Below are 14,791 nucleotides of genomic sequence, written 5' to 3' on the forward strand. Positions count from 1 at the left end.
GTCCTGGCTAAAAACTGTCACCCTGTCAAATGACAAGGTGACAGAACTGTGCCGTCAACTGTTTATGACAGTTGACCGGCACAGTAAGACGGCAGGGGACCATTCACAGCGGTCTCCTGCCGGCGATTGCTTTGACTGACCAATCACAGCGGACTGACCAATCACAGCTCCATGACGTAAGGTATGTGATGGCGCTGGCTCAGCTTGAGCCAGCGCTATCACCCGGCGGTGATAGCGCTGGCTCAAGCTGATCAGATGTCCGGCACCCCTCTGCAACGGCCAGGACCGGAGCTAGGCTCCGATCGGGCCGATTAACCCCTTCTATGCATCGATCAACGCGATCGATGCATCGAAGTGTCTTGTAGCCTATCGGCAACCACGATGGTTGCCACGGGCCCGGGTGTCAGCTGTTTGTCACAGCTGACATCGTGCTCTAACGGCCAGGACCGGAGCTAGGCTCCGATCCGGCCGATTAACCCCTTAGATGCAGCTATCGCTGCATCTAAGTGATTAGATCGCACGCTATGGTTGCTAATGACAACCATCAGCACACGCGGGTGTTCCGATGGTTGCTATGGCAACCGTAGCCTAACAATCGCTTCCTAGTACGGAAGCCTATTAGGCCCCGCCGGGAGGCGAAGCTTAATAGGCTTGCTGTCAGTGAATAGCTGACAGCTCTAATACACTGCACTATGTAGGTAGTGCAGTGTATTAGAAAAGCGATCAGGGCTTCATGCCTTCAAGTTCCCTAGTGGGACACAAAAAAAAAAGTAAAACAAGTTAATAAAAATGTTGTAAAAAAGTAAAAAAAAGTAAGTTTCATGAAAAAAATAAGTTGCAAAAAACACTAACAGCCTTTTTTCCTATAATAAGTCTTTTATTATAGGAAAAACAGAAAAACATAAAAAAAAAAGTACACATATGTGGTATCACCGCGTCCGTAACGACCCAAACTATAAAAATATCACGCTATTTTACCCGTACGGTGAACACCGTAATTTTTTTTAATAAATAACGATTCCAGAATCGCTGTTTGTTAGTCACAACCCCTCGCAAAACAGAATAAAAAATGGGATCTAAAAGTTGCATGTACCCCAAAATGATACCATTAAAAACTGAAGCCCGTCCCGCAAAAAACAAGCCCCCCCGCAGCTTTTTTGACGGAAAAATAAAAAAGTTATGGCTCTCAGAATCTGGTGACACAAAAAATAAATTTGAAACAAAAGTGATTTTATTGTGCAGACGCTGCAAAGCATAAGAGAAACTATATACATATGGTATCGCCGTAATCGTACCGACCCGCAGAATAATGTAAAATTGTCATACATAGCGCATGGCGAACGCCGTAAAAAAAAAATTATAAAAAACATCAGAATTGCAGGTTTTTGGTCACCTTGCTTGCCAAAAAAATTAAATACAAAGTGATCAAAAAAATCGCATGTACCCCAAAATGGTACCAATGAAAATGACAGATTGTCCCGCAACAAATAAGCCCTCACACAGCTCCGGTGGTGAAAACAAAAAAGTTCTGGCTCTCAGAATATGGCGATGCAAAATGTGCAGAGTGTCCAAAAGCGAATAAGATCAGGCGCCATTTATCAGTGCGACACCGGCCACATCTCTGCGGATTATTATAAATTTACCCCATTATTATACCCTCTTATTATGCCCTGATGTTCTCAGCACAGATTACATATGCCCCCACATCATAAACTGAAATACCAGCAAAACCCCAAACAAAACTGCCACTAAGCAAAATCTGCGCTCCAAAAGCCAAATGGCGCCTCTCCCTACTGAGCCCCACAGCGTGCCCAACGGGCAGTTTACGTCCACATATATGGCATCGCCATACCCGGGAGAACCCGCTTAACAGTTTGAGGTATTTGTCTTCAGTGGCATGAACTGGGCACAAAATATTGTGCACTAAAATGGCATATACCTGTGGAAATTTGCAATTTTCACTTTGTACAATCCACTGAGCATTCATTTATTATAGGAAAAAAAAACCCTGTGTGGTCAAAATGCTCACTACACCCGTTAATAAAATGCCTTCATGGGTGCAGTTTCCAAAATGGGGGACACTACTTGGGGGTTTGTTTTACTATTTGTCCCCAGAGCCCTGCCATTGTGGGCTAATGCTGCGAAAATCACCAAAATAGGTCTCACATGCGCCTTTCACTCCTAAGCCCTGTCATATATCCAGGCAAATGATAAATGCCTTGAGGGGTGTAGTTTACAAAATGGGGTCACTTCTCAGGGTTTTACACTCTACTCTGGTACCTAAGGGAGCTCTGCAAATGCGACATGGCGCCCATACACCAGTCCAGCAAAATCTGTGCTCTAAAAGCCACATGGCACTCCTTCCATTTTGAGCTCTGCCATGTGCCCAAACAGCAGTTTAGGGCCACACATTGGGTATTGCCGTACTCGGGAGAAATTGGGTAACAAATTTTGTGTGTTTTTTTTCTAATATTACCCCTTGTGGAAAAAAAATTGGGTGCAAAACGACATATTTTTGGGGAAAAAAAATAATTTTTCATACTGCCTCATTCTAATACAATCTATGAAACACCTGTGGGATCAAAATGCTCACTACACCCCTAGATTACCCTGAGGGGTATAGTTTCCAAAATGGAGTCACATCTCAGGGGTTTCTACTGTACGGGTACCTCAGGGGCTCTGCAAATGCGACATGGCGCCCAAAAAACAATCAACTAAAATCTACATGCCAAGTAGCACTCCTGCCATTCTGAGCCCTGCGGTGTATCCAAGCAGCAGTTTATGACCACATGTGGGGTATTACCGTACTCGGGAGAAATTGGTTTACAATTGTTGGGATGCTTTTTCTCCTTTATTCCTTGTGAAAATGAAAAAAATTCAACATTTTAGTGGAAAGAATGTAGATTTTCATTTTCACTGCATAATCCCAATAATTCAGCAAAAAAACTGTGGGGTCAAAATGCTCACTTATACCGCTAGATAAATTCCACGAGCGGTATAGTTTCCCAAATGGGGTCACTTTTGCCGAGTTTGCACTATTTTGGCCCCTCAGTGGCTTTGCAAATGTGACATGGGGCCGCAAACCATTCCAGCAAAACTTGAGCTCCAAAAGTCAAATGGCACTCAGTCCTTTCTAAGCCTTGCCGAGTGCCCAAACAGCAGTTTATTACCACATATGGGGTATTGCTGTGCTCAGAAGAGTTTGCTTTACAAATATTGGGGTGTTTTTTTTCCTTTTATCTATTGTAAAAATGAAAAAATCTGAGCTAAAACTGTATTTTATTAGAAAATAATTTAGATTTTCAATTTCACGGCATAATTCCCATAAGTTCAGCAAAAACCGTGTAGGGTCAAAATGCTAACTATACCCCTAGAAAAATTCCTTGAGGGGTGTAGTTTCCAAAATGGGGTCACTTTTGGGGAGTTTCCACTGTTATGGTCCCTCCAGGGCTTTGCAAACACGACATGGCACCGAAAACCAATGCAGCAAAATCTGCGCTCCAAAATCCAAATGGCCCTCGTTCCCTTCTGAGCCCTGCCGTGGGTCCAAACAGCAGTTTATTACCACATATGGGGTATTGCCGTAATCGGGAGACATTGCTTTACAAATGTTGGGGTGCTTTTTCTCCTTTATTCCTTGTAAAATCTAAAACATCGTATGTTTTTTCAGAAAAAAAGTAGATTTTCATTTTCACAGACCAGTTCCAATAAATTTAGCAAAAAACCCGTGGGCTAAAAATGCTAACTATACCTCTTGAAAAATTCCTTGAGGGGTGTAGTTTCCAAAATGGGGTCACTTTTGGGGGGTTCCCACTGTTTTGGCACCACAAGACCTCTTCAAACCTGACATGGTGCCTAAAATATATTCTAATAGAGGCCCCAAAATCCACCAGGTGCTCCTTTGCTTCTGAGGCCGGTATTTCAGTCCATTACCGCACTAGGGCCACATGTGGGATATTTCTAAAAACTGCAGAATCTGGGCAATTAATATTGAGTTGCATTTCTTGGGTAAAACCTTCTGTGTTACAGAAAAAACTGTATTACAAATTAATTTAGTAAAAAAAAATTGAAATTTGTAAATTTCACCTCTACTTTGCTTTATTTCCTGTGAAATGCCTAAAGGATTAAAAAAAATTCTGAATGTGGTTTTGAATACTTTGAGGGGTGCAGTTTTTAAAATGGGGTGTTTTATAGGGGGTTTCTAACATATAAGGCCCTCAAAGCCACTTCAGAACTGAACTGGTCCCTGAAAAAATAGCCTTTTGAAATTTTCTTGAAAATTCGAGAAATTGCAGCTAAAGTTCTAAGCCTTGTGACGTCCTAGAAAACTAAAAGTACGTGAAAAAAAATGATGCAAACATAAAGTAGACATATGGGAAATGTTAACTAGTAAATATTTTTTTGTGGTATTACTATCTGTTTTACAAGCAGATACATTACAATTTAGAAAAATGCAGATTTTTGCAAATTTTCTCTAAATTTTGGTGTTTTTTACAAATAAATATTGAATTTAACGACACAATTTTTTCAGTATCATAAAGTACAATATGTCACGAGAAAACAATCTCTGAATCGCTTGGATAGGCAAAAGCATTCCGGAGTTATTACCACATAAAGTGACACATGTCAGATTTGCAAAAATAGGCTGTGTCCTTAAGGCAGGGGTCAGGAACCTTTTTGGCTAAGAGAGCCGTAAACGCCACATATTTTGAAATATAATTCCGCGAGAGCCGTACAATATGTTTAAAGGGCCATTGACAGATCAATCGCTCCAATGTTCACTTAGTACAGCAAGGAATGCTCCTCCCTGCTGTATAAAGCCACAACTGGACTGAAACAATGGTAATTAGCAGTAAAAAAATTAAATAAATAACTTACATTGTGAGCTTGCGATGCATGACATCAGTCCAGCAGTCTGGCTTCTTCTTTTTCCTGCGCATGACTGGAAGCTGGCATTCTTCCCACCTGATGTTGAGAGAATGCCAGCTTTGAGGCATTCGCAGAAGAAAGAATGCCGCTTCACTAGGGGACGCAGGTGCGTGCTTGCAGACGGCGCGGCTATGCAGGGAGTTATGGGAAATGTAGTCCATGCTCCCTGCCGCTCACCACTGCCGCCAATGCTTATCAGGCCATCAAAGAACTACCAATATCAGCGTGCACCGCGGCCTGATGGAGCGCGGTGCACGGGCTGATGGAGCGCGGTGCATGCATCCTTCCCATAGACAGGTAGGAGCAGTGGCGGATTAAGTAGACCATGGGCCCTGGGCTGTTACCCAAACTTGGGCCCCCCTTCCTCACCGTAACTATTTTTAACACTACCTTTTTGGGCAAGCATTAACAGTGTTACGATTCCCCTTGTCACAGCGCGGTGTCCCTACATACTGACAGGATCACACTGTGCAGGGACACAACCTCCTGACAAGGGGAATTGTCTATCAGTCCTGGACCGCAGAAAGACTTTTTGTGAAATACAAGGATTTCCTATAATAAACATGTCAGGAGAGGTGACAGATTCTCTATAAATCTAGTGACTCACAGGTGACGACGTCTCAGATTCTAGTAGTTTTTTTCCTCTTTTCTTCTCCATCCGGTCCAGCGCTCATGACGACTTCTCCCGGCCATGACTCATTTCTGCAGAATTTGCCACTTAGACGTCTCCTCACTTTTCCAACATTTCCACACCTATAAACGAAAATAAAGTTATCATGGTGCCACATAGTGTACCCCTAAATATAATAGCACCAAACACTGCGCGCCTGAATATAATACCACACACTGTAAAACACCATACACACAGCCCCCTGTACATAGTGCCACACACAGCCCCTGTAGATATTACACACCCCCATAGATATCGCCATACACAGCCCCCTCTATATATCACACATCCCCCTCGTAGAGAGCGTTACACACAGCCCCCTATAGATAGTGCCATACAGCCCCCCTGTAGAGAGCGCCACACAGCCCTCCCCCTCTTGTAAATAGCACCAAAAAGCCCCCCCTATAAAGAGCGCCACACACATACCACGGTGGATAGCACTACACAGCCCCCCCTTGCCTCACAGCGCTCCCCCTTGTATATAGTGCCTCACAGCGCTCCCCCTTGTATATAGTGTCACACAGCGCTCCCCCTTGTATATAGTGCCACACAGAGCTCCCCCTTGTATATAGTGCCACACAGCGCTCCCCCTTGTATATAGTGCCACAAGGTTATGTACACATTTAAAAACTTTATATTAGAATTATATATATATATATATATAGTATGTCTGTGTATCAGTGTGATTGATTGATTTTATTAAAAAATATTTTTACTTTTTGAGATACGGCTGCTTTGTATCCTGTATCCGTCAGGTCAGCAGGACTGACGGGATCAGTGACACGCAGGATCCACCTCAAATCTATCACATCTAAGATTATAATTTAGCGCAGGGCCCGTTTCACTGATCCCGTCAGTCCTGCTGACCTGACGGATACAGGATACAAAGCAGCTGTATCTCAAAAAGTGAAAATATTTTTTAATAAAACGTAATTACAAAGTTGCACCAAACACACATTTTTATTAAAAAAAAATAAAACCGACGTTATTTTTGCGACGTTTTTTGCGTAGACAATGCAGGTTTCGTTTTTTATCGTTTTTATGCACACATTTTTTGCCATTTTAGAATTTTTATTCATAAAGTTTGAAAATAATAGTAAAAAAATAAGCTTTTTTACGTTTCAGCTATTTTTTTTTGGTAATAACATTGTTTTACCCTAAAATAGACCTTTTATTTGTGATCGTCATTGTCTACCGTAAATTTTAATATATTACATGTCTATATTAGGGTAATTGGGTCAGCGCTAGCGTTACAACAATGATTGGCGGGGGGAACGTTTTTTTTGGGGTGGGTATTTTATGTGTATTTATTATTATATTTTTTTTTTGCACTTTACTATTTTTTATTACTATGTTCTGATCCTCAAAGGTCAAAAAAGACCTTTGGGGAACTTTATATCTACTTTCTCTTTGTTTTACACCATGTTTTTCCACTGTAACTGGAGCTGCACAGCAGCCCCAGTTACAGGGGAAATCAGCCCTCTCACAGTGACGATTGTCACTAATAGGGCTGTGCTGGGTCTAAGACCCAGCAACAGTCTGCCACTAACGGCACCCGGCGATCATGTGACCTGTCACATGATCACCGGGAGGAATAGAGACAGCGCCGCTGCTGCTGTCTCTATTCCTGTACACAGCGTTCATTGAACGCTGTGTAAGAAGACATCGGAGAAGAAAGAAGCAGCGAAAGCTGCTTCTGTCTTCTCCTCAGGGTCCCCGGCAGTCACTGACAGCCGGAGACCCGACATTCAGCTGCCCGATCGCGCGGGCAGCAAGTTAAAACCCGAGCCGTAGAAAGTCTATGGCTCGGGTTTTAAGCACCCGTCCCTGACCGCTGGCCGTAAAAATACAGCCAGCGGTCGGGAACCAGTTGGGCAGGAGGATAATCCTGTACTGACCTCAGCGCCGGCTCTTCTCTTGCTGCTTTGGAGTAACAGAACAGCAGTCCGTCGCTGTTCTGTTACTCAATGGCGGCGGCCCGCACTGTCAGGGAGGCGTGTCCTACCCCTGGATACCGGCGAATTCCCTGCTCCTCCCCATCTTCGGCCGTTAGCAGCGCTAGCGCGCTGAATAGATTTAGGAGATAATGTGCGTTTCGGGCTGCCATGGGCCCCCTGGGAGCCTCGGGCGGCCGCCCGAAACGCCCATATGATAATCCGCCACTGGGTAGGAGCCCTGTCTGCGAGCCAGATACGGCCATCAAAAGAGCCATATCTGGCTCGCGAGCCATAGGTTCCCGACCCCTGCCTTAAGGGGTTAAATATGTAAATCACACATTGTATACTGTATGAATAAACTGGTTTACATTTCATACCTTTGCTAATTCAAGTATTTTATACTCGTATCGTAGTATTATGCTTTAATACATCTCTGTCCATGTTATTAGGCCTCGTGCACACGACTGTGGATTTGCGACCGCGGTTTATCCGCATTTTTGCAGATAAATTGCGGACCCGTTAATTTTTATCACGCCATGCACATGACCGTGGTTTACACAGATCTGTGTGGGGGCGGCAAAAAATCAGGACAAGTCCTTTTACGGTCCGGATTTGTGGGTTCACCGATACTAGTGAATTGCTGTGGATCCGTGAGTCCTTCTGATGCTCAACGAGGGTTGTTTGTGGTCCGATGGACCCGTAGTTTTCCGGACCGCCAAACCAATGTGGTCTTGTGCATGAGGTCTTCGACTTTGTCTATGCATAATACTGATCTGTATATCCTAAAGTTTATCTGACAGTGTGGTATTACTTTTTATATTTTCCTAGATTTTACATATGAATATGTTCAAAGAGAAGCTCTTAAAGTCCCTCTGCTTTTTCGCACAAAGGAGGGATTGGGTATTATGTAAGTACATAAATCTTTTTTTTATAATTTTTTTTTTTTTTTATGCCACTATTATGTACTTTTTTTTTTTTTTTCTTATACATTTTTTTTAACAAGATTTGACATATTTAATTTAAGCCTTTTCTTCTTGAGGTAGTGTTTCTTGCACCCTGATGTACATGTATGGCCTGCTGAGGGCACTATGATTAACAGCCATACTGGGAGCTCCATCTAAACGTGTAAACGTTTGTGGGATACGTAGCCTGAACCCACCCTGGCAGAGCGTTACCTGATAAGCTGTGTCCGGGGAAGCTCCTGTCGTCACTCTATATATGGACTGTGACGTCAGGAGCTTTGCGATTACCGGGTTCCTGAGCTAAAGCGTCGGATGCGCTCTGGCCAGGGATTCAGACACCACCTGCATGGCAGCCCTATATCCCTCTTGACTGGAAGAATTTGAAAGCAGCTGGAGTCCCAGATTTTTTATCCAGCGATAACCGTACATATATAGACAGTTGCGTCATTGGAGCTTACCGTTGCATACGTTTATTATAGTTTTTCTTCTTAACAGGACTTCCCTGCCGCTTATTTTCATTGCAGTGTAATGGCATGTTTTCTAGCCCTTACTGATGTCACGTGGCTCTGGACAATGTCATTGCAGTGCAGTGACAACAGGAAGCGAAGATGGACCCCAGTGACGGAAGTAATGGTGCAGAGTTTTTTTTTTTTTTTTTGTTTTGGCTAAGATCAAGTGTAGTATCTGTTCTTTCAGTGGTTTAGTAATCATCCCTGCCAGTGGAGGACTGGACCATTGTGAAGGGATGACAAAACACAGCTGAGCAGGGCAGAGAACTACACGGTGGTGGATTGTAAGGGCCCAGGTGTACTGTGAATGAGAGAAATGAAAATGCGGCACTCACCCGTTTGCAAATCTTCTTAACTTTATTGTGTCACCTTGCCGAGGGTAAAAGCATTACAGGGAGGACAGCTAGTTGTAGGTTACAGCCTGTAAGGGCCAAGGTGTACGCATTTGGTTTAAAGGTACCATTTGTAGGTGACCGGGCAGCCACTGGATCGAAGCCATGGGTCGGGTAGTTTGAAAGCTCGAGTTGCTAAGTTCCCCAGGCCTGGTAAACCTGGGGTACCTGAACTCACTGAGGGTGGGATCCCACTGAGCGTTGGCACATTTGCACGCACTTTTCTTTCACACTATTTGGGCGCACACCTCTTATTTCCCAGGCCTTCAGGCTGGGCAATGAAATATTTTTGTATCTGGTGAACGTCCAGGCTGCATCACCGCGCACATTCACTTTATTTATAGATGTTTTTCACTGTGTTTGTCATGTTTTTGTCACAAGGATTTTGGGATGCGGTACCCTTTTGGGACCCTCTCGAGGTCTAGGGGGAAGAGTTGTGTGACCATACTGGTTCCCACTTCCCCCGCAACCCTAGCCTTCCTCCTCATCCTCGTGTTTTACTTTAGACCAAGTGGGCGTTGTACAGAGGAGTGTATGACGCTGACCAATCAGTGACTAATCAGCATCATGCACTTCTCTCCATTCATTTACACTGCACTAGCGATATAGTTATATCGCTATGTGCAGCTACATACACAAACAGTAACATTACTGTAGTGTCCTGATAATGAATATACATCACTACTAGCCTGGACGTCATGTGTATTCAGAATCCTGACATGTCTGTAGCGTCTCTGTGAGACTCCAGCAAGGCAAGCGTAATCTCGCGAGATTACGATGTAACCTGTCATTTCAAACGAGATTACGCTTGCCTTGCTGGAATCTCACACAAAAGATTCAGACGTGTCAGATTCTGAATACACATCACGTCCAGGCTGTTAGTGATGTATATTCATTATCAGGACACTGCAGTAATGTTAGTGTATGTGGCTGCACATAGTAATATAACTATATCGCTAGTGCAGTGTAAATGAATGGAGAGAAGTGCCTGACGCTGATTGGTCAACGTCATACACTCCTCTGTACAACGCCCACTTGGTCTAAAGTAAAACACGCCCACTTGGGCATTAAGAAACTCATTAGCATAAAGCTAAAAATCACCCTATGTATGAGATAGGGCACTTATAATGTGGTGACAGAGCCTCTTTAAAGTTTGAAAACAATAGTAAAAAAATATTAATTTTCAGCTATTTTTTTCTGGTAATTTTAGTTTTACCCTAAAATATGCCTTTTATTTGTTATGGTAATTGTCTACCTCAAATTTTGATATATTACTTGTCTATTTTAGAATAATTGTGACAGGGCTAGCATTCCGACCATTATTGGCAGGGGGAACGTTTTTGTTTTTTTTTTATTTATTTTTTTGGACAGGTATTTTATGTGTAATACTTTTTTTGCACTTTATTTTACTTTTATTTTTTTATTATTATTATTAAGACCTTTTGAGGGACGTTATCTTTTTATTTTTTTCATCTTCTGCATTTTATCTTTCCGCTTTTACACTTCCACTGCCCCAGTTACAGGGGAAATCAGCCCTCTTATAGTGACTATTGTCACCAAATAGGGCTGTGCTGGGTCTAGTTAAGATCCAGCAGCAGCTTGCCACGAATGGCACCCGGCAATCATGTGACCAGTTGCCGCTACCTCTATTCTTTACACAGTGCTCATTGAGCGCTGTCTACAAGTCATCAGAGAACATAGGAGCTTTCGCTGCTTCTATCTTATCCTCAGGGTCCCCGGCAGTCACTGACTGCTAGAGACCCGACATTCAGCTGCCCGATCGCTCAAAAGCCTGTGCCCCAAATACTCTATGGCGCGGGTTTTAACCTCTTAATGACGGTGCCTTAGAGGCTCCGTCACCATTTTATAACTGCCCTATATCCTACCTAATCTAATAGGCGCTTTAATCTAGATAAGAATGGTTGTTTTTTTTGTTTTGTTTTTTAAAAAACGTTTATTTTTTACCAAGTTATGATCATTTTTAGTTTTATGCTAATTTGTCCTTAATGCCCAACTGGGCGTGTTTTTTTTAACTTTTCACCAAGTGCGTGTTATGAAGAAAAGTGTATGACGCTGACCAATCGGCGTCATACACTTATCTTCACTCATGCTCAGCTTGTTTCACGGCACAGCGTGATCTCGCGAGATCACGCTGTGATGGGACTTCCATCCACAGGTCCTTCACCGGAGCCATGGAAGAATGAACAGAAATCGCCTCCAGCCGCTGTAGATTCGTATAAACGTCCTGGCACAGCTGGAGGCGGTCTGCTGATTCTAACGTCGCTCCGGTGAAGGACCTGTGGGAGGAAGTCCCGTCACAGCGTGATCTCGAGAGATCACGCTGTGCCGTGAAACAAGCTGGGCATGAATGAAGAAAGTGTATGACGCTGATTGGTCAGCGTCATACACTTTACTGTACAAAGCCCACTTGGTGAAAAGTAAAAAAATGCCCAGTTGGGCATTTAGAACAAATTGGCATAAAACTAAAAATGATCATAACTTGGTCAAAAATAAATGTTTTTAAAAAACAAACAAAAAAAAACCTGTTATCTACATTAAAGCGCCTATTAGATTGGTTCAGATATAGGGCAGTTATAAACTGGTGACAGAGCCTCTTTTAATGCCTTTCAGCAGCCATAACTTTTTTTTATTTTTCATTGACATGGCTGTATGATGCCTTGTTTAACCCCTTCACGACCAGCCCACGTAGATTAACGGGCTGCCGTGCTGGGCTTTTCTCCTGCAGCCCGTTAATCCACGTGCTGTCAGAACAGAGTGCACAGCGCTCTCCCTATGCTCTGAATCTCTCAGCACACGCTGCTACTAGCAGCCTAAGTGCTGAGAGAAGACATCAGGACCGGATTGATGCTGGTCCCGATGACGTGAACACCATGATAAAGCGATCATGGTATTCACAGCAAAGTTTGTTGCAGCAACAAACTTATGTGCTGTTTGTTACAATGTTTCTCCTCCCTCCCTGTCAGATCGTTCTGAGACAGTGAGAGAGAAGAAGCTGTGCCGAGCAGCTGCTGTGTGTCTCCTATAAAGACACACCGACTGTAAAAACACACAAAAACCACCTCCACATAGATAGTTTAGTGTAGGCAGCTAGTTCTAGTTCAGGTAGTCTGTTGGGTAGATAGTACTCAGACTATGACAATTAATTAGTTAATAATCAATTAGGGCTTATAATGTGTGTGTGTGTGTGTGTGTATATGTGTGTGTGTGTATATGTGTGTGTATATATATATATATATATATATATATATATATATATATATATATATATATATATATATATATATATATTTGAAATTTGTTAATACTAAAAATTAATAATTTGGGATGTTATATCTATAACATCATATAGATATATACGTACGTGTAATATATACGTATACACACATATACTTATATAAATCCCATCATATATTTTACACGTCTGTAAATTCTAAATACATTGATTCATTGTTAGGCTGTGTTCACACAGAGTTTTTAGCAGGAGGAAAATTCCTCCTTCAAAAACTGCTCCAGACTTTTTTTGCACAGTGGTTTGACAAAAACTCGTCAAAACACTCGTCGAGGTGTTTTTTTTTACCCTTCTGACTGATTGAAATGGGGTTTTGGAGGCGGAAACCGCCTCAAGATAGGTCATGTCGCTTCTTTTTACTGCAATGCGTTTTTTTTGCTCACGGTAAAAAAGCTCGTCCAACTCCCATTGAAATCAATCGGAGACATTTTCGGCCAGTTTTCGACGAGTTTTGCGGAGCGGTTTCCGCTGAAATTGGGCTAAGACCTTGTGATTATCCCTGACAGCGCATACAAAGCCAGCTGACTGGCAGAGCAAGTCAATTAGACCACACACAGTGCTGTTAGCTACAGGTCTTAGCCCAATTTCAATGCTACTACCAATGATATAAAAATTAACAAACAGTCTGTAAAGACTTACTTGCAAAAGCACTGCTCCTTACAGGAGAGCGGGACGTGAATCTTGATATATGCTGCAGGGTGATTATCCCTGACAGCGCATACAAAGCCAGCTGACTTGCAGAGCAAGTCCATTAGACCACACACAGTGCTGTTAGCTACGGCCGTCTCCGCAAAAACGGAGATATAAGAAAATTTATAGCTAGCAGCTTCCTAAGATAACATACTTTCAAGCGCAATCCTAACTGAATATACAGCGCTTAGATTAACACGATGATATATACAAGCGGCCTGGTCATAACTTAGCACGTCGATACACACAAGCGGCCTGATTTTAAAATATCAATCGGCTGCTGCTCGCTGCTTTTGACAGCAGGCAGACAGCAAGTAACTTACATATAAAGTTAATACAAGCAAATCATCTTGCTACTGATCCCAATTGAGGATCGGAGATACAAGCAGCATATAACACACAAACTACCCAGCCTAAAAACCGCATATCACCAATGTGAACAGCCTCCTATATAATTAAGGAGGGAACCAGTTCAGAGCACACTACAACGATATTATACCCTATAGTGCTCACCTTTACAAGTTACCGCACTGGCACTATTTGAGGTAGCCAGTGTAACATAACATAATTTGGACTGCAAATAGTTATATAAGAGACAATAAATAAATAATATATAAAAAATAAAAACCAAATCTCAGCAATGACTGTTGCAATTTATCCTGAGAATATGATCTAACAACATCAGTACAAAGCACAAACAAATAGATAAAGTGTCTGTCTGATTTCAGTACAAAATGAATAGACACAATGTATAACTAATACTTGTCTATTTACAAACAGAAAACATTGGAAATATCAGTATATACAAAACTGATACAATGTTTAATGATTGACAGCTAACACTGATTCACACAGTACATGTAATATATCTATGTCATTAGATCTATACTCACCTTAGCAAGTCCAACTTTAATGTTATATGATAGTAGCATATAAAAGACAAATTCTTTTCTTTAAATGCAGGACAAGGGGTCTTCTGCACTACTGAATAATTGACCTACATTGAGAATTATAGAAATATTAAAATATTTTAATATAAATACAATTAATAAAATTTATTATTTTCAATTTATAATAGGAACCACAATTCTTTTCCTCTCTCCCTATTTCCAAAGTAAAATAAATAACAAAAATTGGTGGTGTACACCTTGTGGTTCCCCATAACTCACTTTGTATATATAAATAAGTGAGGGTATCAGCAAAATCTTTATTTTGATAATTTATAATATTTCCCAGCACTGGTCACTAGATGGAGCAATTCCCAAAATTGCAGCATTGCATGTGGTAAAGCAACCACATTGCTTTATGCTGCAAAATTTGGGAAACTCACTCGCTCTAGTGAGCTCTCAGAATCCCCCTCTCCTTTATCCTGGCTAGTGCCGGGAGAAACGA

The 14,791-nt window shown here is 42.1% G+C and overlaps 1 protein-coding gene across 5 annotated transcripts in view; it reads left to right on the top strand.

Moving 5' to 3' along the window:
* KDM2B (lysine demethylase 2B) overlaps positions 1-14,791 on the top strand; it is a 183,168-nt gene that overhangs the window by 12,537 nt on the left and 155,840 nt on the right. For 4 of the 5 annotated variants that reach the window (XM_075834347.1, XM_075834369.1, XM_075834353.1 and 1 more), the window contains one exon: positions 8,365-8,443. The exons of the other annotated variant lie outside the window; for it this stretch is intronic. In XM_075834347.1, the coding sequence (XP_075690462.1) occupies positions 8,365-8,443 (79 nt within the window). The remainder of the gene's footprint in view (positions 1-8,364; positions 8,444-14,791) is intronic. 5 annotated transcript variants of the gene reach the window in all.

Source organism: Rhinoderma darwinii, chromosome 1 (assembly GCF_050947455.1).
Source record: "Rhinoderma darwinii isolate aRhiDar2 chromosome 1, aRhiDar2.hap1, whole genome shotgun sequence".
NCBI classification, from domain to species: Eukaryota; Metazoa; Chordata; class Amphibia; order Anura; family Rhinodermatidae; genus Rhinoderma; species Rhinoderma darwinii.